We start from the raw sequence: 24,918 nt of genomic DNA on the forward strand, positions 1-24,918 counted from the left end.
CCAAGAAGACAAATAAGCAAAATAAATACTTTCTGTTATCTTTTACCAGATAAAACTGAAGGAGATATTTGAGACCCCTACAGAAATCAGTCTTGTTCTGGAATTGGTCACAGGTGGAGAACTATTTGACAGGTAAGTTACCTGTACACACCTTGCTCAGTACCTTCCCCAAGGTCCAGATTCTTCTCTATATGTAATCCTTGTGTTAGTAGTTACTGTTATTATTTCATCAGCATAATGGTTTATTCACATGGACAAATGTCTGCAGGAAATAGCTTAAAAATGTGCTTGGAAATGTAATTATCGGGAAACTTTTTGGAAATGATACATGAGTTGAAAATGGAGAATAAAAAAGTGGAAAAATATTGAAGAAAGGTGCTCAGCATGTGCCCAGCATTAAGTGTGCTACAGTAGAAAAAAGGCAGGAGAAAATGGCAAAATATCATTGACAGATCATCATGAAACATGTGGAAATCAGCATGCCAGGAGGATAGCTTTATGTCAAATAAAAATTTGATAAGCAGACTAACCAGAAATTCTCTTTGATATTCATTGTGTTTATAAAACCTCTGGTTTTGCTGCAAAGGTTCTGCAAGACAGCTCTTGAGTTCTGAAGGTTTTACACATGAGGCTGCACATGCTTGTGGAGTAGGTGCATATGCATAAAGTGAAATAATTCTGTAATAATGCTGGGGTGATATTTTACTGGTAGGGATTTGATTTTTTTAGAGCAAGAGACGATATGAAAACATTTGATACTGGCTTGAGTAAATTAATTAACTCATTGGTATTAATGATTTCCAGCTTAATTAAGGAAGGGTTATTTGATTTTCCTTCTTCTATAATTAAAATTTAGTATTTTAGAAGGCTATTATACAAATACACATCAAAGATTCAGTCTAAAAGTATCTTCGACTTGAAAAAACAAAATCATACCTTTTTTTTTTTTTTGGTATCACGGGCTTAGCTTTGAAAAAGAACTATTTGAGAGTAATAACAACAAAAGCAACTGCTCCTATGACATCTTTAGTTCGTCAGAAGAAGGTGCATACCCTCTCAATACTGTGCTGAAGCCATGAGGAGAGATGTGCTGCAAGTTAAACAACCAGTGAGGGCTCAGTCCTGAGCTGGAGAGAACCCTGGTCAAGAACCATAGCCCTACACATAGCCCGTTATACATCCATGTGGTTTCAGATTAGGTCATTTTCAGGAAGGCTGGATACTCTACAGGACTCCTTGACGAGAAGATTTAGCAAAGGGAAAATGCAAATGTGCCAGCGAAATTGTTGGTTCCTGAGCAGCAAACACCTGTGTGGTAAAACTGAAAAGACTTCATGGGATCCAGGATGGGAAATTGCATTATTTAATGGAACCAGGATTTAATATTATGACATTTTCAACATTCTATGATATACTTAGCAGTGATTATGGGATTTGAGCTGTCAGATTGATCTTTTCAAAAAAATTTAATGCCTGATCCAGTAGTTTAGACAGCTAGGATGAGCTGACACTAACAAGAAGCAACGTCATTTACTCACTTAGTTGAACTGCGGTGCCCCCTTGTGATGCTACTATTGAGCACCAATACTGTGGAGATCTGAACTCAGCATCCTCCTCTACTCCATGTACAACAGAACTGGAACTTTGTCAATACAGATCTCTCTGATTTGTGATTTGAAAAAAATAGAACAACCAATGAAATAAGAAACCATAAAAAATTATTTTCAGCTCTTCAGCTAGCAGTAGGAGTATTACTCCACTCTTTAAACTTAAATTAAAAATAATTAAATATAAATATGCAGTAAAGATGTTTTGCACTAGTGACTCCAACGAAACATCAAACCCTTTCTCAGTTGGGCTGAAGGATTAAAACTTGTTTTGTGCTATGCAATGACTGCCCTCTGAGTTTTAGTGAGGGTAAAGTTAGCTTTCTACTTGTGGTGGGTTCACCTTGGCTGAATGTCAGCTGCCCACCCAACCGCTCTATCCCTCCCCTTCCCATCCGGACAGGGGAGAGAGTAAGGTGGGAAAAGAAAACAACACAAATCGTGGGTTGCGATAAGGTAGTTTATATTTATGCAAAAAAGAAAGCAAAAGGAGTGTGCGCACGCACAAAGCAGAAGCCAGCAGTTAATCTCTACTTCCCATAAGCAGCGATGGTCGACCACTTCTCTGAGAAGCAGGGCTCCAGCACGTGTAACAGTTGTCAGCAGGCAGCCATCAGAGACAATGAGTGCCTCCGGTCCTGCTCCTTGCCTCAGCTTTTATATCTGGGTTGATGTCATATGGTCTGGAATATCCCCTTGGTCAGTTTGGGTCAGCTGGGCTACTTGGGTCCTCTCCCAGGATCTCACCCTCCCACTGAAGAAGGAATGTTACAGTGTTGGTGCTGTGCTCAGCAGTAGCCAAAACATGAGTGCGTTATCAATACTCCTCTAGCTACCGATGCAGAGCACGGCACTGTGAGGGCTACTATGGGGAAATAAATTCCGGCTCAGCCAGATCCACCACACTACCTTAGGTCAGATTCCCCTCTCATGTTTAATCTTTTCATTCCTTACATTGTTTTACCATACTTGAAGAAAATTACATACTTGACTGACAGAGAGGCCTTGTGCACTCTTTCCTCTGTGCTTGCATGACACAAACACTACTGTTCTCCTTGCTCTAAACATCCTCATTGCTGCTACTACTAATTCTTGTAATGTGCTGGTACTTTTTATATCAACCATTTTATTGCTCTATTTTTTCTGCCCTTCCAGCAGTCCATTCTTCCATTGAATATGTTTGAGCTGCGGATAAGTAAGTTCTTTCATGTAAACATCCCCCTTATCATGAAGATGATTTTATAAATACCCAAGATACGATTAGTTTTCTAGAATCCTATTATCATTGTTGATGTGTTGTTGGTTTCAAGCCACTCAAAATAAAAGTTGTAGGTAATGAAATTATTCACTTCCTTCATCATATTTAACATTACTGTCAAGTCATCCATGTTATTGCTAAAATAACTCTCATTATGACAATTTTTCAATTGTGTTATCCAAAAGGAGATAAGTTCAAACAAATGTATCAGTTACACATCTGAGTTAATACAGCTGAAATCAGGGTGGCTTTGATTGTATTTATGAAAAGAAAACTCTTTCCCAGACTTCATAAATCACATTGTAAGTCATACCCTGATATACCACTTCATACGCAATAATAAAACCCTAAACTGAACTGGAGAAGTTTGTGTTAATTAAAATATTTCTTGCCAGTTTACATGACAGTTTTTGCCAACCCAGTAAGTGAGGACTGACAAAGAGCTTGTGACAAAGAATGACAAAGAGAGTGACAGACCAGTGGAGGAATTTTTTACTTAAATGTAATTTCTCGGTACTGTTACTTTAGCTTTCTTGGTGTATTTCATCAGATTTTTGGTCTCTGTTGATTTGGCTTTGCTTCTAGTAATTAACCTCTGTATTATTACGGGCAGTAATAGCTGTTGCAGCACTGTGAAGTCTGATCTTTGTTTTTTAAAGGCTAAATTTTGTTGAAGTTGGTTTATTCCATTTAGATTCTATTCATATCTATTGCCTTTCACCTGAATCACTTTTCCAAATATTAATTCCAGTAAAAAAAATCAATTCTACTTTAACTTCATTTTACTCAGAATACCTGCAGATTGCTAAGAATAGTTTTTATTAGAGTCTTTCTTTTTTCTGCTTCAAATAATAATGTCAATCCATAAATTGTCCTTGACTGTACTTTGACATCTTGACCACAGACTCTTCTGTTTCTTCTTTCATCTTATTATTAAGTGCACCAAACAATGTCTAAAGATAGCACTTACACCTGACAGTCTCGAGTCACTTCCATTTCAAATTTCACATTTCCTCTGAAATATAAGTTCAAGCTGATATTCTCTTCTTTTATGGAGTGTACATTAACAAAAATATTAATTGTTCTAAAGAACTTGCCTTTCTAAGAGAGGTGGGAATTGTTACCTCTTATGGACAAAATCTAGTGAAGCCTTCCCAGGCTTCTCACACACCTTTTTGTTTGTGCTTTTGAAAGTTAGAATTGCTAACGGACATCAATAACAGTCAAGGAATTAATCAGTCACAAAAGTGATTATTAGCTAGTGTCTTTTATTAGCTAGGGTCAGAATAACATCTTTTATTTGCTTCAGTGTTCTGGTCTTATCATGTAGTGGCAGCCTGTCTTCTGAACAGGGGTCAGAGAAGTCCTTTGGACTCAGTCCTAGTTACAGAGTCTGGGACCAATTTATCATTATGTGGGTATAACCAAAACTGTGTATTCTACACACTCTATGAAATTTCTGATGGACTGTTAGTAATGGATCATTTGCAGCAGCTCCCCAGGGCACACCTGACACCTCAGACTACAAGCTGAAAAAGAAACCCTGCAAGTCAGGGGAGTGTTCTTTTCTTTTCAAACCAATGACTCAGCTCCGGGGAGGCATCAACACCTTCATACCCAGTCTGAGGGATCATCTCTGCTAAGGGGCCACAATGGGCTGGCATAATAGGCAGGTGCAACATCTAGACCATCAAAGATCTCAGAAATATCCCATGACTCACAGAGTTAAATCACCCATTGTGAAACTCCCCACCCTGGGGGAGATAATGGGCATTCCCACCTGAACTTGAGCATATGTAAACTTCGGGCTTTGGGAGTTCCGGTACCACTTGTCGTATCCAGAGGAGGACCAGAACTTCGATAGAATTGCAAACATCATCTGGACAAACAGGTTTTCTTTTCCTTTTACTTTGCACTCAGGAGGATAGCGCTCAGCACAGGGGCCAACAAACACTGTTCTGTTCTTGTCCCAGGGTGCTGGGTTATATATCTGCTTTTATGGGTTAAAACCAGTTTTTCTCTGTATCATTGCATTTATCGTAATCTTTTTTAGTAAACTGTAAGTCTGACTTGTAATCTCTCTTGAGTTGGGTTCATTTCTCCAACTGGTTTACTTTTAAACCAGCACAGACTCCCTGCTTCATATGATCATGTTACTGTCCCATCCCCCAGGACTGGCAAAAATAAAAAGCAGTTGGTGACAACTACATCAACTATGCCCTATTCTCTGAAATGGGAAGACAAGACAAAACCAGCTCTGGAGAAACTGCTCCTTGATGGCATTTAGTTTCTACAGAATTTAGCTTTAGTAATGATAAACCCCGGTATTTCCTTGTTGTACATTTGTAATAATACCTTTACACTTTTTTTTGTGTTCAGTTCCTAATTTTCTGTCACTCTGGGAACTGGGAAAGCCTTTTGTAAATTGGACACATCAGTGCCTGTGAAGTTCTTCAGGTGTCGTTAATACTTAAAGTTCCTATGATTATAGCACCTCTGAGTATAAGTATTTTCAGTTTTTTCTGCCACAGCCTCACCACTTTAATATAGATATACATAATCGGGATGCCAGATGAACTAGGAGGGATATACCTGTTAAATTAAATAGAAAGTTGATTAAGGCTTAGCTGAATTCCTTAATTATTACCATATTCACCTTTCATATTTGTTTGAAATGCAGAGAGTTTTAACAGCCCTGTGCAGGTGACAAGTCCAGGTATATATACCTACAGCCTATATAGCTGTACCCTACACACACACACATATATACATAATGTCTCTGACTGACCCAAGTGCTAACTATGTCTTCTGTGCCTTGATTCAACACCTCTTCTGAAATTAATAAGTCACTTAGAATGTGAGTGCTTTGTACATTTTTTTAAATTGCTTTTTTCTCTGTGTACATTATGACAAGAGTGTAAAGTGAAGTTAAAATGTTTTAGGACAAAGTAAAGTTATCCTGAATATTTAGAGCACCGAAATGCTTGTCCTAAATGATGATTGAGGTGATTTTTTGATGAAAGCCTGAAAAGCAAATCCCTTTTAGATAATGTACTTCTCAGTTCAATGTTGAAATTTAGCTATCATAAGGAATGTATCCCAGATCCAGACACCATGAAAGAGGCCAGGAGGACTGGAAGGGTTGAATCTGAAATAATCCTGAACAGAATAACTGAATGATGTAAATACTCCTGTGAACTCGGACATAGAGGAATATAAGTACAATCTGTGTTGTGCAAGCTGTGCCCAGTTTCAGAAGTTGACTGTCAGTTGTTTCACTCTTATTGGGAAGTAGGTGATGTGCCAGAGTGAGCCCCAGTGAATGTGTTTAAACTGTCATGGCAGCTACAACTGTGCTGGTTTGGCATGAAGAGGTGGAAGAGGTGGAACTGGCAGGTGGGTCACCTGAGCTCAAAGAGTATTTTTCAACCATACATGGGCATCCAGGTCTTTGGGTTTTGTTTCTTAAATACCTCTGTAGTCTTCTTGTGTAAGCTATTCCAGTGACTCTCCAAATTAGGTTCAGTGTCAATATAAGGAAAAACTTTCTATCTGCAAATTTGACCAATATTTGTTTGCCTTGTCACCAGCAGGTAGGAAAAAGATGATTACTTTCTTCTTTACAGCAAATTTTATATCAAACTTTCAGGCATGGAAGACTGAGGAAGACTGTATTTTGTCAGCCCCAGCAATCTTTTGTCCTCAGTTATGTTTTTTGTGTGTCTGTTACCATCTATTGAATTTCCCCCACATTCCCACATTTTTCTCATATTGTGGTGCCCTCAGCAAGACAAAGAAATCCAATTAAAGCCTCAGCAGTTGTTGGCAGGGCAGCTTCATCAGCCCCTTCAGTGCAGCTCTCTTCCCCTCCCCAAGCCACTGCCTCTTTTTCAAGTTTTCAGCGGTCCTTCACTTTGGCCCCTCTCAGTTGCTCAGACAGGAGCTGTGACATGCTGCAGTTACTCAGTTTGTTGCATTGCCTCACACAGTCATTAACACAAAACTTTTGTATGAGGGAGGAGCTTGAGCAGCCACTTTATGAGCACTGTGGCTTCGTGACCTCTAGAAACAAGGACTATTATTTTTTTAAAATATGTTCTGAAATTAAGCTCCTGAAAGATCAACTTGTTTAATTCAGTGGGTGCTATAGAAATGCTGAGTTGGAAGTGGAAGTTAAAGAGGGGAAAACAAACCCCAGTGCAAGATACAAAAAATACACAATTTTCCTCTAAGTTCTCCTGCATGCCACATTTATCAGAGAGTGCCTCTTGTTTAAAAACAATGAAGGGAAAAGAGTTTTCCTGAATGGCTGCATTTCATTTCTAAACAGAGTATTGAAGAAAAACTTCTAGTTTGTTTGACTTGGAGTCAGATCGAAACCCAGGTTTGTATTTTCCATTATCCTTCTTCAGATCAGGGGTAGGCGGTTTGAGTTGTTAGAGACAGTAACAGCTAGTCTGCTCTGGAATATGAAAATGGTTGTATAATAAGGGAGAATCAGCAAACTGAAATAGAGGTACTTTTAAAAATATTTTATTACTCTTCAATTCTGTAGTATGGAAAATACACAAATATTTAAGAGGGAAACTTTATTTTTAACTAAACAAATGCATCAGAGCAACAAGGAATCAGCATCACCTCAGTACAAACATGAGCCAATAGATCTGTGAATCATTCATTGAGAAACTGTCTCATGTGGAAACCATTTTGCTACTGAATAGAGTGATGAAATTTTCTTTTCCTATTTCTGCTAGTTTTCAGTCTCACTTTAGCTTGTATAAAGCTTCTAATTTCATTTTAATTAAATACAAGAATTTACATAAGAATTAAGTGAATAGGTCAGAAAAATCTCTGTGAAAGCCAAAACATTTTAGATAAATTACCATTTATTATGTAGAATCAAATAATTTTTTTAATTTTTAGCACATACTGGCATTGGAACACAACTTGTATTTATATAGGCCAGTGCCTTGTCTGAGACTGTAGATGATGTAACATGATGCAGCCCACAGCTAAGATGTGGTGCAAGGATTTTGAGTAAAAGCCAGGTAGAGGCAGAATGAAAATGACCCTAAAAACAGTGACAGTTTTTATTGATGTCATGATGTTTATAAAGAATAGTCTAAAAAGCAAATTCAGACATTGCTTAAAGAAAGAGAAACAATATTGGGAACTGATGTAATAAAAAATTTTATTGTTTTCAATGGCTAAACAGATTTAGCAGGACTTATGCAAGCCACATTATATGTTTCTAAATTCAGCTAATACTCAAGTGCTACCGACTGCACATTGTGGAGAAATAGGTTTTACAGCAGTAATATTAAATGATGGCTAAATATTGCAAGTTTTAGAGTAACTGTTTAGATTAATTGGCATAAAACTAAGTACACTTACCAACCTGAGGTAAGGATAGTAAGAAACAGACTTTACCTGCTCACATTTCAGGCAAAATTGGAGTATGGGTAGGGTGGCCCGTGTGGGAAGGAAGCAGAGAAGAAAAGCTAAGAATAGGAGAACTAGTACATGTAGAGCATGGGGGAGGAAAAAGTGAGTTTGTTAAAGTGGTAAGGTTTCAGATTTTCTTGATCGCTGGGAGTCGTGAGAACAGCTTGTGTTTAAAATTGAAGGAATATTCATTGCACTGAATTCTAATACCCAAGAAAAACAAATGAAAAATAGGTTTTGGTTTCAGGATCAGGGAGCTGGTAAAAGTACCCATTTCTTGTGCTGTTTTGCTCCTCTTCTGTCTTGTTTCTTCCATCCCCCAGTGCCCTCAATTGCAGGTTTCAGGAGTTGCTCCAGTGAAAGGCCTGGAGTGGTTCTGTGGGCTGTACTGCCTGGGGAAGGATCAACATCCTTCCTCAGTCTTAACTGAGAGGTCTCATTGTTACAGCAGCAGCAAGTGCTGACTGAGAATTTAAGATATGGGCAATCTCGCACAAAGAGGAGCATGCCATCAGTGACTATCCCAGTCTAGCATCCTCTGGCACCAGATGAGTCCTCTCCTTAATCAAAGCAGATGGTTTTGATTTCTTTTTTTACCACTGCACTGTGCAAGCACTGTTTCTCTTGCTAGACTTGGAAAGAGCTGGCCCTCTGTTTCATTACTCATTGAAAAATCCCACCCAAAACTTAGTCCTTTCCTTCTCTGAAATGTTCACTTGTTTGTTCTTGTAGGAAATTGATTGTTTCCACTTGCTTAACATGCTTGTCTTTAATCCCCAGACACATGTATTCCAGTGAACTGTAAAACTGTATATCAATATAATTTTAATACTCCTCTGAAAATTGATTCTAAAATCACATGTTGGGTTCCCCATCTCTTTCCTCACTTATTTTCAGATCCCATGTGTTTAGTTTAGTTTAGCAGGACTTTTTTTTGTTCCTACCATTAATAAAGTTTCTGCGGAACAAGTGTGGCCACTACTTTCCTCCCTTTACTGGGATATCCCACTGCTTTCAGTACATTTACACAGATACAGTGAATTAAAGCATAGTACACCAAGTCCTAAGAAGAATGTCCCAAAAGGAATAAAATTCACTACACGGTGTGCCCAAATTATACTGCTTGTTAGAGGGGTATGTTGAACACTGGTAGGAGCTTATGCATCTGCTGATGTGGACCGATGAAGTTACACATAATGGAAACATTATAAGCAACAAAGCAAGCTCTGTAATTCTATGGTGGAGAGGCTACACTGAAAACCACCTGCAAAACTGAAGAATTTATATTGCAAGAAAACTGGAAGTGCTCACAGGGAACAGAGGTGTTAGAAAGGCTGGTTGGAAGTTGGCAAGGATTACTGCAAATTATGAAACACTTGAACACATACATGTGTTTGATCATGTGGAAGCTGTCAAAATTCCAGTTACCCACTGTGTATAGGGAGAGCATGCATCAGGAGAGACATTATACCATTTCCACAGGCTTGCTGGGCAGGGTAATGCTGAGGGTGGTTTTGCCCATCACTACATTTGTTACAGCTCCATACAAGGCTTTTCTACCTCTGAGCGTCAGCAGCAGCTGAGAGCATTACAGTTGCTTTGATGGTGCAGCTGAGGGCTGGGGAGCACAGGGGAATGGTTTCTGTTGGGTGGCCGGACCCTACAGGGAGGCAGAGGTGCATCTCAGCACCCTGGGGACTGGGGCTGTTCTGAAAGGGCATCTCCATCTCTGCACGTAGCAGGAAGGGGCAGAGAGGAGGGGGCCTTGGGAAGTACTTCACTGCTTCTCTGTATAGAATGAAGAACATTTGTCTCAAATATGTTCATGTGTGCTTGGAAAGACAAGATTAAAGTAGGTGGTGTCTTAGGAGACCTGTGGTCTGACGTCCATCAGTGGTTGCTCTGTTAAACATGTGTCTCACCACATGTAAGTGTAAACAACTGAATAAGCATATTTCAGTAAGTGTGTGCACACAAGCATGAATGAAAAAGTGATTCTGCACAAACCAGCACTTCATTTTTGCTTGCTCTAGAATTTTGGACTTCTGTCTTGAATTTCCTGGATCCTTGCAGCACCAAATTCAGTGTTTTTCAGAGGTTTTTTTGTTTATTCTGTTTGACTTTAAGCATTTCTGGATTCCCAGATGTTTTTCTCAGTTTTTCTGTCAAGTACTCTTTTGGTATACTTGGCTCTTCATTTGCGTATCAAAGAGAGTATTTAATTAGTTCCTTATTGTTGCTGTTCCTATCTTTCTGTCCTTTCAGCAAAGGTTTAATCTACCTCCAACCATAGTTTTCTTAAAGATCATTCTGCAAACTAGCTATAAATAGCTGGGTTTGCTTCAATAATAACAAAATAAGTCATTTCTGCAAGTTTCCTTCCCATTATGGGGAAAAAGAGCAATGAGTCATTGTTAATCTGCAGGTTAAAATTGAAAAATCCTTGTAAAGAAGCTTCGTTCATCTCAGGTAGGAGTGCTGTTATAAAGAAGCAAACTGGCACACCTACCATTTGTCTTATGTAAACTATTGCAAGGAAGATGCAAAAAATAGATATGCAAATGATCTGCCAGCTTTATTACATGATCTAAACTACATGATAATCTTCTTTCAGTACTCTTCCTTGTTGTGTAATAACCAGGTTTTAGTTCTAAATCAGAGTGCCCTTAGAAATAAATTTTCATCTTTAGAAAGCAATATGTCTTTTTCATTGATTGCTGTTACAGAAGATTAGGTTTTCTATTGGCTAGATTATTATTAAGAATTAGATGTCTATTCTCAATAACTTCCATTTCTTGACTTCTGGAAAACTGGAAAGTTAACTGCAGGTGACATAAGCTGTAATTGGCCTGACAGGGTACATTATTCATGTGTAACTCATGTTATTAGAGGATGGGTCAAATGCATTGCACAATAATTCTACAGTTTGTTTTCATTACTCTCCTGAAATATGGACCCACATTTCATTACATTTATTACTTTAAAGCGTAAATTTACCAAGGCTTATCTACAGTGTCTGTGGGATTCTTCTGCTGTATATTTAATGTAAATAATGAGAGCAGCGTGCTATCCTTACCCCCATATACTGTCTAAGTCAGGGTGGGCTCCTCTTGAGGTCAACAAGAGGGCAGTCTTGAGCATCTCTTTGATCTCCTTTGCAGTGGTCAGGTAATTAGTGGTTTTCATTTCTGCATTAGTTGGGCATTGGCAGAAAGCTCAGAACCTCATCTCTTCTTTGGTTTTGTTGAATGGAGAAAAATACAAAGAAGTAGACTGCATTTAAGAGATGTATTTTTTTTTCCTTCCCCCAGTTTATCTGTTTGAAAAAGATAGAAAAAGGATTATGTTGCCTTACTGTAAAATGAGGAAATTGTTGGATTAAGGGAGAAATGTAAATTGAATTGTAGCTACATTGCTTCATATTTCTCTGATCTTAGTCACATGTGTGACCCAGAGAATTAGAAATCCTGTTGAAACCTTAAAACCTGCCTCATATGTTTCTGAAGTCAGGTGCACAAGGTCATCCTGCACCTCTTGGACCCAATGCGTGGGCAGGTGGGATACTACAGACAGGTATGCCTGGCTGACACTAAATACTTTACTTGAGTTCAAAAGGAGGAGGAATCAAAACTAGTATACTTGAGGGGAAAAAAAGAACTAAGCAAAAGCATCACTGGGGCTCAGGTCCCACCATGTAATCTAATAGAAGAGGATAATTCAGCCTGAAATAGCTAAGGAGGAATCTTACCTTCAAGTATAATGTAGCATTTTATTGTGTAATTTTTGGCTTTTTGTAACCTCTTTCCTACATTTCACGCTAAAAGCCTAACATAATAGCTCGATGAGATAAGCTTTGCTTTGTTTTAACCTTGTGATGATAATTTCCAGTAAGGCTCTCCCTAACAGTTTAAACAGATGACCAAAGCAGAGAGGTACAAAAAAAATCAAAGGTGCTAAAGCAGCGCATATGTGATGTTAGCTATAGGGCTGCCAAAAAAACCCCCCCAAAAAACCCCAAAAAAACCCAAACCAAACAAATTTCTAGAAATAAGGCCAAGGAATTATGCAGCTAAGAAATCATGGTGCAATAGAAGAGCTGCTTGAGAGGAATTACTTGCTGCTACTGATGCCACAGAAGTTCTCTATCAACCTGCACCTCAGGAAGCCTTCCATCATCCCCATATCACCATTGGCCAATCAGAGCTCAAATCAGTCCAGCAGTTTAATTACCTAGGTAGCCTCATCTCCTCGGACAGTAAGATTGATGGAGAGATAGACAACAGGTTAGCAAAGGCATATAGTGCCTTCGGAAAGCTTCATAAAAGAGTTTGGCAAAATAAACACCTGAAGAAAAGTACCAAGATCAGTGTTTGCAGAGCCATAGTGCTGTCTACTCTCTTATATGGGTCCAAATCATGGGTCATCTACCGCCACCACCTGCATCTCCTAGAACGCTTCCATCAACGCTGCCTCCGTACAATCCTAAACATCCACTGGTCAGATTATGTGACCAATACGTCTGTTCTTGAACAAGCAGCAGTCACAAGTATTGAGGCCATGTTACTGAGAACACAGCTGCGCTGGGCAGGGCACATCTCAAGGATGAAGGACCACCGCCTCCCTAAGATCTTGCTTTATGGTGAACTTGTCACCGGCTACCGCATGAGAGGAGCCCCGAGGAGAAGATTCAAGGACTCCCTGAAACAACTTCTCAGCCTTGGCCATATTGATCATCATAACTGGTCTACTCTGACCTCCAATCAGGAGGTCTGGAGACACACCATCTATAATGCTGCTGCTTCCTTTGAGAACGCACGCAGGATCACTCTTGAGGAGAAAAGACAATGCAGAAAGAATCATGTCTTGCAGAATAACCACCTAAGGAGTCTTTCTGCTGTGCCTTTTGCAACCAGACGTGCCTGTCTCGTATTTGCCTTTTCAGCCACCAGTGTGCCTGTAACAATTATGGGTAGAGCCCTTCCCAAATCTTCGTTCCTGAAGCCTAGCCAGGATGGTAATGATGATGATGTCACATCAATAGACTTAGTTATCTGTGAACATGATGAATGTTAAGGTAAAGCAATTGCAGCCAGTTAGGAATATCCCTGAATAGACTATTTTCCACAGTACCATGCTTGCTGTATCAGTTTCTGTTGGAGTACTATCTTTGCATTGTTCCTTATTGCACCTGATCTTCTAATGAGCGTGTAGTAGTGCTTTTCATATGTACATTAGTCAACACCCTTCCCATCAGCTTTTGTGAAGCTATGAGGTGTTGCACTGATGGCAACTAAATATGAGTCTATTGTTACAGAGAAAGGAAGTGATAAAAAGTTACTGCAAAGCAGGAGCAGTGGGGAGAAAGAGGTATAGGCTTCTTGCCACCAGAGAGTCTTTTTATGGACCTTAGGCAGAAGGTCTTTCCAGTGACTTCTGATTTCAGACATTACAAGCTTCTTGCTGTATTGCTTTGTGGGGATTTTAGGGTATTGTTTTGTAAAACTGGCTTGTGTGCTTGCAGGACATAACTTTGAAAAACCTCTCATAGGCACCACTGGTTCTGTTTCTAGACAAGACCTGGCTATGCTTTCTCTTTAAAGTGACTCTCTGAGGGAGAATTATTGTAGTTCACAAATACTGTGCACAGTTAAAAACAACAGTAAAAAGACTGTTGGGTGTCGTAACCATGATATTGTCCATCTTAATGATAGATCCTTCTTTTATTAACTTCTCATGTGTAATTGTGCAAATCTGTATCTTCTGCTGGCTCTGTTTAACTGCACTGTGCATTTATAATGTTTCATTCTCTAATGGCAGTTCTTGCAGAACTTAGTGTTTTCATCATGGTAAGGTTCCAGGGAGATAATACTGAAGAAGAAAGTTGAAAGTTTCTTTATTTTGCAAGACTGAACTGATGAAAAGCAAAGAGAGAAAAGAATATGGATTTGCAGGACCTTCAGAACCCATAAATTGCTGGACTCCCCATAAGCACCACATGGTCAACACATTACCAAATCACGCTATCACATCTCATCTATACAAAATAAGCATAGCATACTGGCTGTTTATGTTAAGAAGAAAGAAAAAGGTAGTTTTAGTTGTAATGAAACTGTTTCTTTGACTACAGCAGCCCCAGTTTTCTACTGAGGGGGGAAAAAAGGCACATTCAGCACATTTCACTTGAGGGATAATTTGAAACTAGTGAACCCTTTCTCTTGAATAATTCAGATCTGTGTGTGTTTTGTTTCATAAAGGGCTAGCTAAATTGAGGGTGACTAAGTTAAATATAAAAGTGAAAAAACAGTTCCTAAAGGATGTCTAGTTCTGTCTGAGAGTAATTCAGACCAGAACCTTTGAACTGAGTATGTACATATTACAAGCATCTTACTTAGTTGATATTTTATCTCCTGTTTTTCATTTAACTGGGTAACTTAAATTGCAAAAAGGTTGTTTTTAAGTCTTTTGGGGGCACTCTAGAGTCCTGGTCATATTTAAATTTGATTGCTTGCTGTCTCATTTTTGAAAAAGAAGCCTCTGTCTGCACTGTTTATTTACCTTAATGCTTAATCCTTTTTTTCTCTGTAGGATTGTGGAAAAGGGTTACTACAGTGAACGAGATGCTGCTGATGCTGTTAAACAAATTCTGGAGGCTGTTGCTGTGAGTATTGTCATCAAAAAAGATCAGCACCTGATCTTTCACCTTTAGTGGTTCAATAAATACTTATGTGTGAAAGAGGCAGAGTTTACTGGAGACAATCTAAATGATAATGTTGTATTGTTTTTTAAGATAGTGGCACTTTGAAGGGCGAGAAGTGACTTTGTATGGCAACATTTTTAATGCACTAAGTCACCTGTTACATCGGAATGTGTGCTCTGTCCAGTCTCTGCTGTGGAATTCAGCACTGGTTGTTTTAGCCCCAAAAGTAATTTGAAGTCACTGAGACTTGCATAGCTCATTTTGTTTTGACGAGTATGTCATAGTAACTTATTTGGAGCCTTAAACAAAAGAAAGTGCAGTACTTTTCATCTCAAAAGGATAATAGATCAGCTGAATGTGTTAGCTGATGTGAAGAGTCACAAAAATTTAAGTCAGAGACTCCTGGAGAATATTGCCATGAAAATAGTTATGCTTCATTTGCAGTTGTTACCTTAAGATGACCCATCACAAGTTTTGCCACTATGAAGAAGCATTTATACAAAAAAGGCTCTTTGGAAGGAAGTGACCACAGCACTAAGCCTCCCAGAGTTCAAGAGATGTTTGGACAATGCTCTCAGGCACACGGTGTGATTCTTGGGGCTGCCCTGAGCAGTGCTGGGAGCTGGACTTTGATGATCCTTGTGGGTCCCTTCCAACTCAGGATATTCTATGATGCAAAGTGTGGACTACTGTGAAAAGTGCATAGTGTAGATTGCAACATATCTAATAAAAAACCAACTCTTCTTGCTCATCATATTGCATATACATGTTCAGAATGAAAGTAATATTGAGAGAAAGCAGAATAAGAATTGGTGCCAGTAGTTTATGCAGTTTCTAATATACCTTCTTCCTCTATATTTTTTGTGATTTTCAAATAATTTTATACAACTATTTCACATTCTTTCACTTTCAGAAAGTTATAAAGATTCCTGAGGCAAGAAGATGAAGGCTCCTAGTGTCTACATAAAATGTTTCCATACATTATCTGTTCTTCTTAGTCACTTGTAGCTCTTCCATCTAACTTCACACCAGACATTCTCCAAAACAGCTATCAGATGCTGGGAAAGTACTTAAGAAATTAATTTCTCAAATATCTAGTCTGTATACTAGCACCAATCACTTTCAGAACAGAAGAAAGGAAACATGTTGGACAAGGAAAAAGTATTCCAGCTGGGACTCTTGAAGGCTTTCAGACAAGTAACAATATAGAGGCAATTTTACTTTATGAAACTAAGATGTTATCAAGGCCTCAAGAGAGATGGATACTAAAGATTTTGTGTTCTGCTGTGCCTGACAGTCTGACTTCAGAGTCAGTAGGTGATATTTTGGATTTTATCCAGTGGCGCTGTGTAGTTGTTGGCAGCAGATGAAGGTGCTTTGGGGTAAAGCAGCCAGGTAGCAAAAAGACTGCAAAGATCTTGGAGTCAGAGGTGTGTAAGTAGTGCAGATGGAACTTGCCTGACTTTTGGTATACTTCCAGACTGTCAACCTTTTCAAATAAAGTACAGCTGTTGACCACATGGGGAAAAGAGAGGTCAGCCTGAAGGGCTCATTTGAAGGATCTGTACAGATCATCTGAGGAGACAGTGCCAGAGAAGCTGTCCCTGAGAACGGGCTGTCATGACTGACCTCTGTGGAAGGTGTCTAGAGATGAGGAGATTACTCGTTACATCAGTAATTCAGAGAAGGAACAGGCCAATTTGGGCATATTTCCCTGGGATGGTAACAAAATACTTCAATGTAAAAAGTTGCTATAAATCATGGTTTGGTATTATTTGTAAGCCTGTTCACGCTAAATAAGATGTGAGAACTACTGTTTACTACACTAACTACACATACTGCAAGACCATGCATGTTCACTTCATGTTACTTTCTGAATGATCTGATGTTTGCTGAGTCATTCTTATTCAAAGAAATCTAAATTATGTATTTTAATTCACAGCATAATGTATTTGCATAAACTTTTAAAATTGGTTCAGATTATTATTTTATGACCAACTTTTTCTTTCAGTTGAAGTGCTCCAGTTAAGATAGTTCTACATTATTTAACATTCTTTTTGCAAAAAAAAGAAAGATGATGATCAAGTTCTGCTGAAAGATATTTCAGGAGGTGTTTCAGCTCTTTATTTTAAAAACCAGAAACCAGATGAAAATCTTCAGTTTCTATGAGTTGTAGTAACTTGGCTGAACTAAATGGATTAGTGATGTGTGAAAACTAAAAAGCTCACCTTTATATGTAAGCAATAATTTGGATTTCTGTGGATCCTTGTACTAGATCCCTAGCTAGGATGAACTATATCCGCTTCTGCTCTTATGGCTGAAACTGAACATCTAAGACAAAGCTGGAAAGCCGTGGAAGTGTCAATTCCCAGGTTGGGATCTTTGCAGCCCAGCTAAAGCACCGTGATAGACTGGGGCAGTAAACTTGACAGAATGGTGTTTGTGAGAAGAAAAGGAATTATTGTTAGAAACCGGAAAATGCTACTGCAGCAGAATAATCTATCCAAAATGAAGGGAAACATGTCCATAGATCATTCTTAAAACCAAATATTGGTACAATCTGCAAAATAGATAATGCTAATGAACACCCTCCTGGCACAACCACAGGCATTTTGACATATGCAATTTTTACTAATTGCTCTTAGAAAAAACAGCATTCAGCCTTCTTCTTGCTGAGCTCTCTTGGACTAATTGTTTTATCAGTCTCTTTTTAAGGGCTGTTACTCTAGTTATGGATCTGTCCTCTCAGTGGATCACTGACATGAGGAGATATTATGCCTTTATATAGCAAAGGTTTTTTGAGACAAGTCTAAAGGATTTAGTCAAAAGTGGAGAGTGGGATATTAAAAGCACATAAGCATTTTTTGTTCAATTCCTTGTTCAATTCCTTTTGAAATTGTTAAACCAAATGGACTTACTTTCTTAAAAAGAAAATCCATAAAGCTTCTAGGTCTGTCTGTTTTTTATAATACCTCAGTACCTATAAGTTTACCTCTGATGGGCTTATCAAGAATTAATCAAGCAGCCAGAGCAGAACACAGAAAATTAATCCTAGTCTTCATGTCACAAACCATCATAAATACATCCAACATCTGTCCTCCCAAGATCAGAGAAAATAACAAAGCCAGTACTGTTTTGTAGACCTCTGCATTCATTTTGTCCTTTTTTATGATTTTTCTTTCTGTTGTTTACAGTTGATCCGGTGTTCCCAGTCCATGGGGGGACAAATTATCCTTTTTTTCTTCTCTCTCTTCTGCACTTTTCCATTATTCTTCCATTATTCTTCAAGCTGGGAGATAGCTTCATTCATAAGATGAAAGGTTTGTACAAAACTAGGTCAAATCAGCATTCATCTTTTTAGCTCTTTTGCTGTGCTATGCAGAACAGGTTTTGTTGCTATCTGACATCTCAGAACATCCTAAAAGAGGATGCATTTGAGGGCAGTCTATCTTAGCACATCATTTCTGTCCTGAGCCATTCTTGCAGAATGAGTGATTGATGTTGTGATATTCAAATAATCCTTGAAATAATGCTCTCAAAAAGTCTATTGCACATTTCTGTAAGAGATATCTATTTTTTAACTGGTCAAACTGAAGAAAATTACTCTGATTTTTAAGTGTACTTTGTCACTAAATATAAGCACTGTTTCTTCTTGCCTATTCTGCATTAGAGTCAAAGTCATAGCTTTCTGCTTGAGGGTTCATTTTATTTAAGTTTAATTTTTAAGTTAGGGTAGTTACTAAAATACCTACCATATTTTGAATTCATCCAGCAGTCTTTAAGTTAATTTCCAATCACATTTTACAATAGTTTGTTTTCTTATGGCTGGCTATTATCTTGTCTAGATAGGAGGATTTTCCTGAAGTTATATGTGGGATCCCCTCTATTTCTATTATCTTATTTAAATTTTCTACCATTTCAATCTTCACTGTATGGCTACACTTCTGTTCACTTCCTTGTTATCTCAAATTCACAGGGAGCACATTGAATTCTCAGCTGTGGTTGCAGAGCCTGAGGGCAGTCAAGCAATTTGCAGGTTTGAGAGAGAAAACCTAGATTAAATGTTTCTATTCATTTCAGTGAGTTTTGATCTGTCTGATAATGAGCTGTATGTTAGTAGGTAAGAACGTACTATGAATGTGCAGCTTGCAAGTATATTTTACAGTTCCTGAGGCACTGGTGTGTCTGACAATTAGAGCTTAGGCCAAATGAGGTAGGCAGACTTCTAAGGACAGGCTGAGGCACAAGCGAATTCATTTAGGTATTTGGTGGTTTTGGCATTCAAAGAAAAGCGTACAATGTATAAAGATTATGAAGAGGTTTCATGTTTTCTATACAGCCATGGAGTTGTGCTTGCTGGAGATAGAGGCAACCAACGGATTTAGGTGAACTTAATCAAGGTGCATCATAAAATTCTGAAATTTTGAACAAGGCAAGTGTTACATTACCAATATATACTTAGCAAGGCACACTGTTAAGAAGAATAAGTGGACAAATTGGAAAGAAACCTGGAGCTCAGTTCTGTGGAAAATGAAGAGAATGGCAAGGATGCCTAGGTATAACAGCACAGAATAAAGACCTGTTTAAAATAGTAACAAATCTTGGGAGTACTGTGTGTAAGAGGAGGAATCCTATGCATAGTTGTAGATATTGAAGAACATTGACTCTCTCTTTAGATTTTGCAAAAGATTTCCATTTCATTAGAGGAGGCATTTGTATCTTCAGATGTCTCCCCATTCCCTGATGAATCCTGGGTGTTTTCCAGTCTCCCTCTGGCAGTAGAGAGTGGTTTTCTGAGTCTGTTCCTGGCACAGGTGTTGATATCCATAAGGATGTGGTTAGGAAACAGCAGTTGTTCTGATCTAAAGCAACCCAGCAACCTCTGCTTTTCTGATGGGGAAAGAAAGGGAAATGTAAATTTTTTCATCAATTTTCAGTATGTTTGCTGAAAATAGTATTTCAGTAACTTGCAGGTTTAGGCCAGATTCAGTGTGGTTTTTGGTTGTTATTAAGAGGACCAATGCTTGATACTGTAAGACAAGGAGCAATTTGCTGTTCCAGCTGCAATTCTTTGCTAAGGATTATGATGTTGTATTGTATTTCCTGACAGTATGAGAATACACTTTTGCCATTCCTCTTCTGACACACTTACAGGAACAGGAGGAAAAGCACAGAGATTTTTGATTTCAAAGTTCAGATTTCATTTGTGGTCTGGAACACTCTTCACTTTGTGAAATTTGCATGGCAATGTTTTGGAGTAAGAGGCAGTTGAACACTGAGTTCAAAAGAGGCACAGCAACTTCTCTTCCTTAGAAGAAAGTTTGCCTATATGCAAGAGAAATTCTGTATTGCTTTTATGGCAATCCACACAAGGAAAAACACAGCATAGAAAACCTAGACACTGAACCAGTTTGCTTTCTTTGTGCTAATTCTTCAGCTATCTCTCATCACTGAGGTAGTGTTGGAGCACTGTTAACCTTAAGCTTGCCTGGGAGGTGAGGATTACTCACAGAAACTGAACTTGAATCTTCCAGGAAATGTAGTGTGGATACCTGTGTCCCTGAGCTGGGAGTTTTTCAGAGTAGTTATTGCCAGTGACTCAAAACATTCAAAAGCTGTCTTGGTCATTCTGATTTTTGCGATAAAGCAGATCTTGGAGTGTTTGGTGCCCTTTTTTGGTGGATGAAACACCAAGTCTTTAGTATACCTTTTCCCTACAAGATTATCGCTTAAAATATCCTGGAAAAATTACTCTGTAGATATATTATATTATATTACATTGCCTGCCATATTCCTCCCTATATTTTTGTTGTTGTGTTTTGCTTGTTTTATACTTTTCCATATCATGTTTTGGGCAGTTCTGCACTTCAGTCGTTTCAAAGGGGTTGCAGGTGCAAATCACATGCAAAATGTGATTATTGTTACATTACATATTTATGTGATTATTATTACAGCCTCTTGACTGAGGCTGTAATGGACACCCTGTCTCCTGACCAGTTTTTTATATCATGATCTTCATCTTTTTTAAGCTAGTTTCCTCTCAGAAAACTCCTGATAGCGTAACTTTACCCAGCAGCAGGCTTTGCTCTCTGATGTCCTTCTGTCATGAAACCTTGTTCAGTGTGCTCCCTAGCTGTCCACCTAGTTACCTAAAACTGTGGCCTACAAAGGAAAACCAGAAGAATAAGTACAAAACTACATGTTTCTGATCAGAGCAGCCGTTAGTGCTAGCTGCTGTTGTTTCAGACAATCCTCTTATTGTCAGGAGAAGCACTGGAAGATAAAAATCTTTGATCTTCCCTTGACCACATGAAAAGAAGAAGAAGGTTTTGCAAGTGCAGCTGTCTTCTGGTGTCCTGTCACCTTGAGGAGTAAGACATAACCAAACCAAAACAAAGTGCCCTTTCTACCCTTCTTGACTGGGCAATATTTTGACTTGGCTTGTTGATAAGGATAAATTGGAAAACCTACTCTTCTGTGTGACCAGCCACATACTCAGCCTGACTTGCAGGAATGCCTTTCTGCAGCTCTGGTGTTGACACTGCTAAGTGCTCTCCATCCAAGAAGCAATAGTATTTCATAGCACTGTTGGTTCCTGTCCTGTTCCTGATAAACACCAAAGGAAAGGCTTTTTCAAATTGCATTAACTGTAATAATTAGGTTAGATACCAAATGTTTTGAAGCTATTTAGATCAAAAGTTGAAGATCTACCACCTGAATATTAATGCAGTGGTGTTTGTGCACTCATATGTCACATTTCATTACTTCCTCTGGTATCTTCAGCTATGATCACTCCTAGCAAGATACCTGAGTAACTAGGTTTCTGTGAAATACAGTCTTTGCTTACAAATTGTTAATGTCAAAAATTTCATATTAAGGACAACTGCATGGCATATGGCAGTAGGCCTTGCACAAACTGTACATATGAAGCTCTGCATGGTTCAGAAATCAGGTATATGCTTTCATCCATTTCCAGTTAAAGGCCCCTCTGGAATTAAGCTTAAGTGAATAAGACATTTGCATGTGTACCTGATATGCAAGCATGCTGCACATAAATCTGAGAACTTTAAAATAACACTGAGAACATCTGGTTTTTATACAAACAAATTTACTAAAATAGATGCGAAGCTGTAATTACAAATTGGTCTCTCTCATCTGTTAAACCACTGAAATTTACTTTTTCTTAACTGAAAGATATTTTGTTTTCTGAAAGAGCCAAAAATATATTCTGATATGTAAGCCTCCATGGTGTCAGTTTTATCTGCTTTATTAAACTGATTTTGTGGATGTGACAAAATTATATATACTTAATATAGTATTCAACATGACAGTATTCATAATAATTACTAACTACATATACAATAGCTGTACTTCATGAGTTATAAAAAAATGGCTGGCCTGAAGATGGATATGTAAATGAAAGGACTTTCAAAAAGCCTCAAAGCAATATTTCTGTGATACACAAAATTACATAAGGAATGTCACAGCAGATACACTGCTTCTACCGACTGATTTCACAAAGTTTGTGTAACTGACAGGTATTCCGAACTCCTTGTGAAGTCTTGTTCTGAAGAAAGGTAAGAGACAGTGACTCAAAAGGATACTATAATAGGGACAGATTATTGCAAAGAGTTTCACAGTACACTTGAATTCACAGTAAGGGAAGAGAACATATACAACTGTATTTTTACTATTTATTATAGTAATTTATACTTTTAATATTATAATTATTTTTGTGTAGGCAAATGACAGCATGAGGAAAAATTCAGAGATACGTCTCCATAATGAGAATCATATACCATCTGCTGTGATCTTGCTTGTAGCCTCTTGAAAGAGTATAAATAACCAGTCTAATAGAGGTTGTATTAGACTGTAGAATAGAGGTTCTAACATTATTTCTAAAAGGACTTCCATAATAAGTCATGCCTCATATGCATAATAAACCCTACATATCAAGGCAGAGTGTCAAACAGAGGAGGAATAACATAATGTTTGCTTGCATTGCACCTTCTTATAATTGCAGTCAGTGAAGGCAGGAAGGACTGACGGTTGGACTGATATGAAGATGTGTTTTGCAGGTCAACTTTGTACATTCTTCCCTGAACTGGAAGTATTGCCATGGACTTGGCATACAACTTAATGACTCGCAGGAAAAAATAACAATATCCATCCTAAGACATTGTTGTTGGCTTTTTTAAATTAAAAAATACTTGTCATTTGATGTAGTACAGACACAAGATATTTATTTCTTCAAAATTTGTTTGTGTGGCTTGAAGGTGAATCCTCTGGGAGATGGGTGGTTTAACACATTACGTACAAAGATGACCCCATGGGAAATTGTCTTGGCCTTCTCTTCTATTTGATGACAATATTTTAACAAGGGTTTCATGAATGCTCTGGGAGACCTTTCTATCACATTGCTGTCAAGAACAAATAAGCAAGTAGGTAAAGTGTTGTGTAAGAAACCTATTGAAGTGCTGCCACTGCCTAGGAGAGAAATGCATTTCAAATGTGCTCTTTCTGAAGCAATATTCAGTAATGCTTTCCCACCTGAGATAATCTGTTTAGAATGTGAAGATGTTTTGAATGAGTAGCTTTGCAATTTTACTAGTTTGATTGTTTTTCTTGGTTTTTTGTAAAGAGATTTTAAACTAGTTTTTCCTGTTATCACTGTGCTTAATTTGTTGGTAGGGAAACAGAATGGGACTTATTATCAAACTAACCTTATTTATCAGTACCTTGATTCAGAATTATTTTGCCAAAAATATGTTTCGAGATCTGTTTTAGCTGAGTACAGAGCTCCTTTTGCAACACACATATTCAAGACAAGTTACAGCCAAGAGAGTCCAGCAATGCTGCCATCAGCAGTGAGGAAATGAGGGTATTGTATTTGCTATTATCTCCATTAGAGGAAATGGAGCGAGCACTAATGATAATGTTGCATATTTACTGTATTACAGTTAATGTCCAGTGCAGCGAAAAGTCAGGGTTGTGTTTGCCTACTTGTTACTGGTCTAAGTTATGCTTCCATCTGAGTAAGCTGTCCTTCTCTCATTTTGGAAACAAGCCACTACAGTATTAATTTGGGGAAATATTTAGAAATAGCAATGAAAGTGATTAATTAGCACTTGTTTTAACTCTCAGGACACCACAAATAAAAGCCAGATGCTGCTGTGTTTGAGCCAGTACCTGATTCTTCTTCCAAGACATTGACATTTACAGGGAAGTTGCTACCTAAGAACTGATTGACGACTTGAGGATTTGACCTCTTCCCAGTTCACCCTGGGGAGACGGGCAATTTTCCTGCACCTTCATTTGGAAGATGGATTGTTGAAAATATGATGTGAGTAGAGTGCTGACCAAGCCCAAAGGCTGGGTCTATTTGCCTGATTCACTGATCCTTGGACATCCCCTTCAGAGGGGGAACAGCCTAGCACAGGAACAACACTGGGAGTGAGCCTGAGTCTTGGCTTTAGACAGCCACACATCTCACTCCTATATGTTGCCTTGCAATTAAGAAAGCACCAGTAAAGGAAAAAGACTGCATTTATCTCAGACTTTAAACTGCTAATACTCTTTTTTTTTTTTTAATTTTTATTGCATGTATTGTGCAAACTGTCATGCAGGAACATTGTGTCATGGTATCTGTTCCTGTGGGACAATACTGTACAGTCTGGATCTCCAAAATATACATAGGAACCCTGGTAGGGCTCTGAAGACTTTTGAGCTGGAGAAGCTCCTAAAGCTTCCTAAGAGCCTCACATACTGTGTAGAAACAGTAAAAAACTAGCAATTGGATGCTACAGAAAGGGTCAAGAGGAATTCGCGAAGGAGGTCTAGCCTCAGAAATTGCCCTAGAGGAAATACCAAAGTGGAAAATCATGACTAGATAGAGGAGAAATGTGACTGGC

General features: G+C 38.4%; 1 protein-coding gene across 2 annotated transcripts in view; it reads left to right on the forward strand.

Annotated features, from left to right (window-relative positions):
* The window catches only part of CAMK4 (calcium/calmodulin dependent protein kinase IV), a 150,702-nt gene that overhangs the window by 78,790 nt on the left and 46,994 nt on the right, over positions 1 to 24,918 (forward strand). For both annotated transcript variants that reach the window (XM_051782674.1, XM_051782673.1), the window contains exons 4-5: positions 50 to 132; positions 14,896 to 14,968. In XM_051782674.1, coding sequence (XP_051638634.1) covers positions 50 to 132; positions 14,896 to 14,968 — 156 coding nt within the window. The remainder of the gene's footprint in view (positions 1 to 49; positions 133 to 14,895; positions 14,969 to 24,918) is intronic.

This window comes from Manacus candei, unplaced genomic scaffold (genome assembly GCF_025592945.1).
Source record: "Manacus candei isolate 608988 ecotype Guabito, Panama unplaced genomic scaffold, ASM2559294v1 h1tg000016l, whole genome shotgun sequence".
NCBI lineage: Eukaryota > Metazoa > Chordata > Aves > Passeriformes > Pipridae > Manacus > Manacus candei.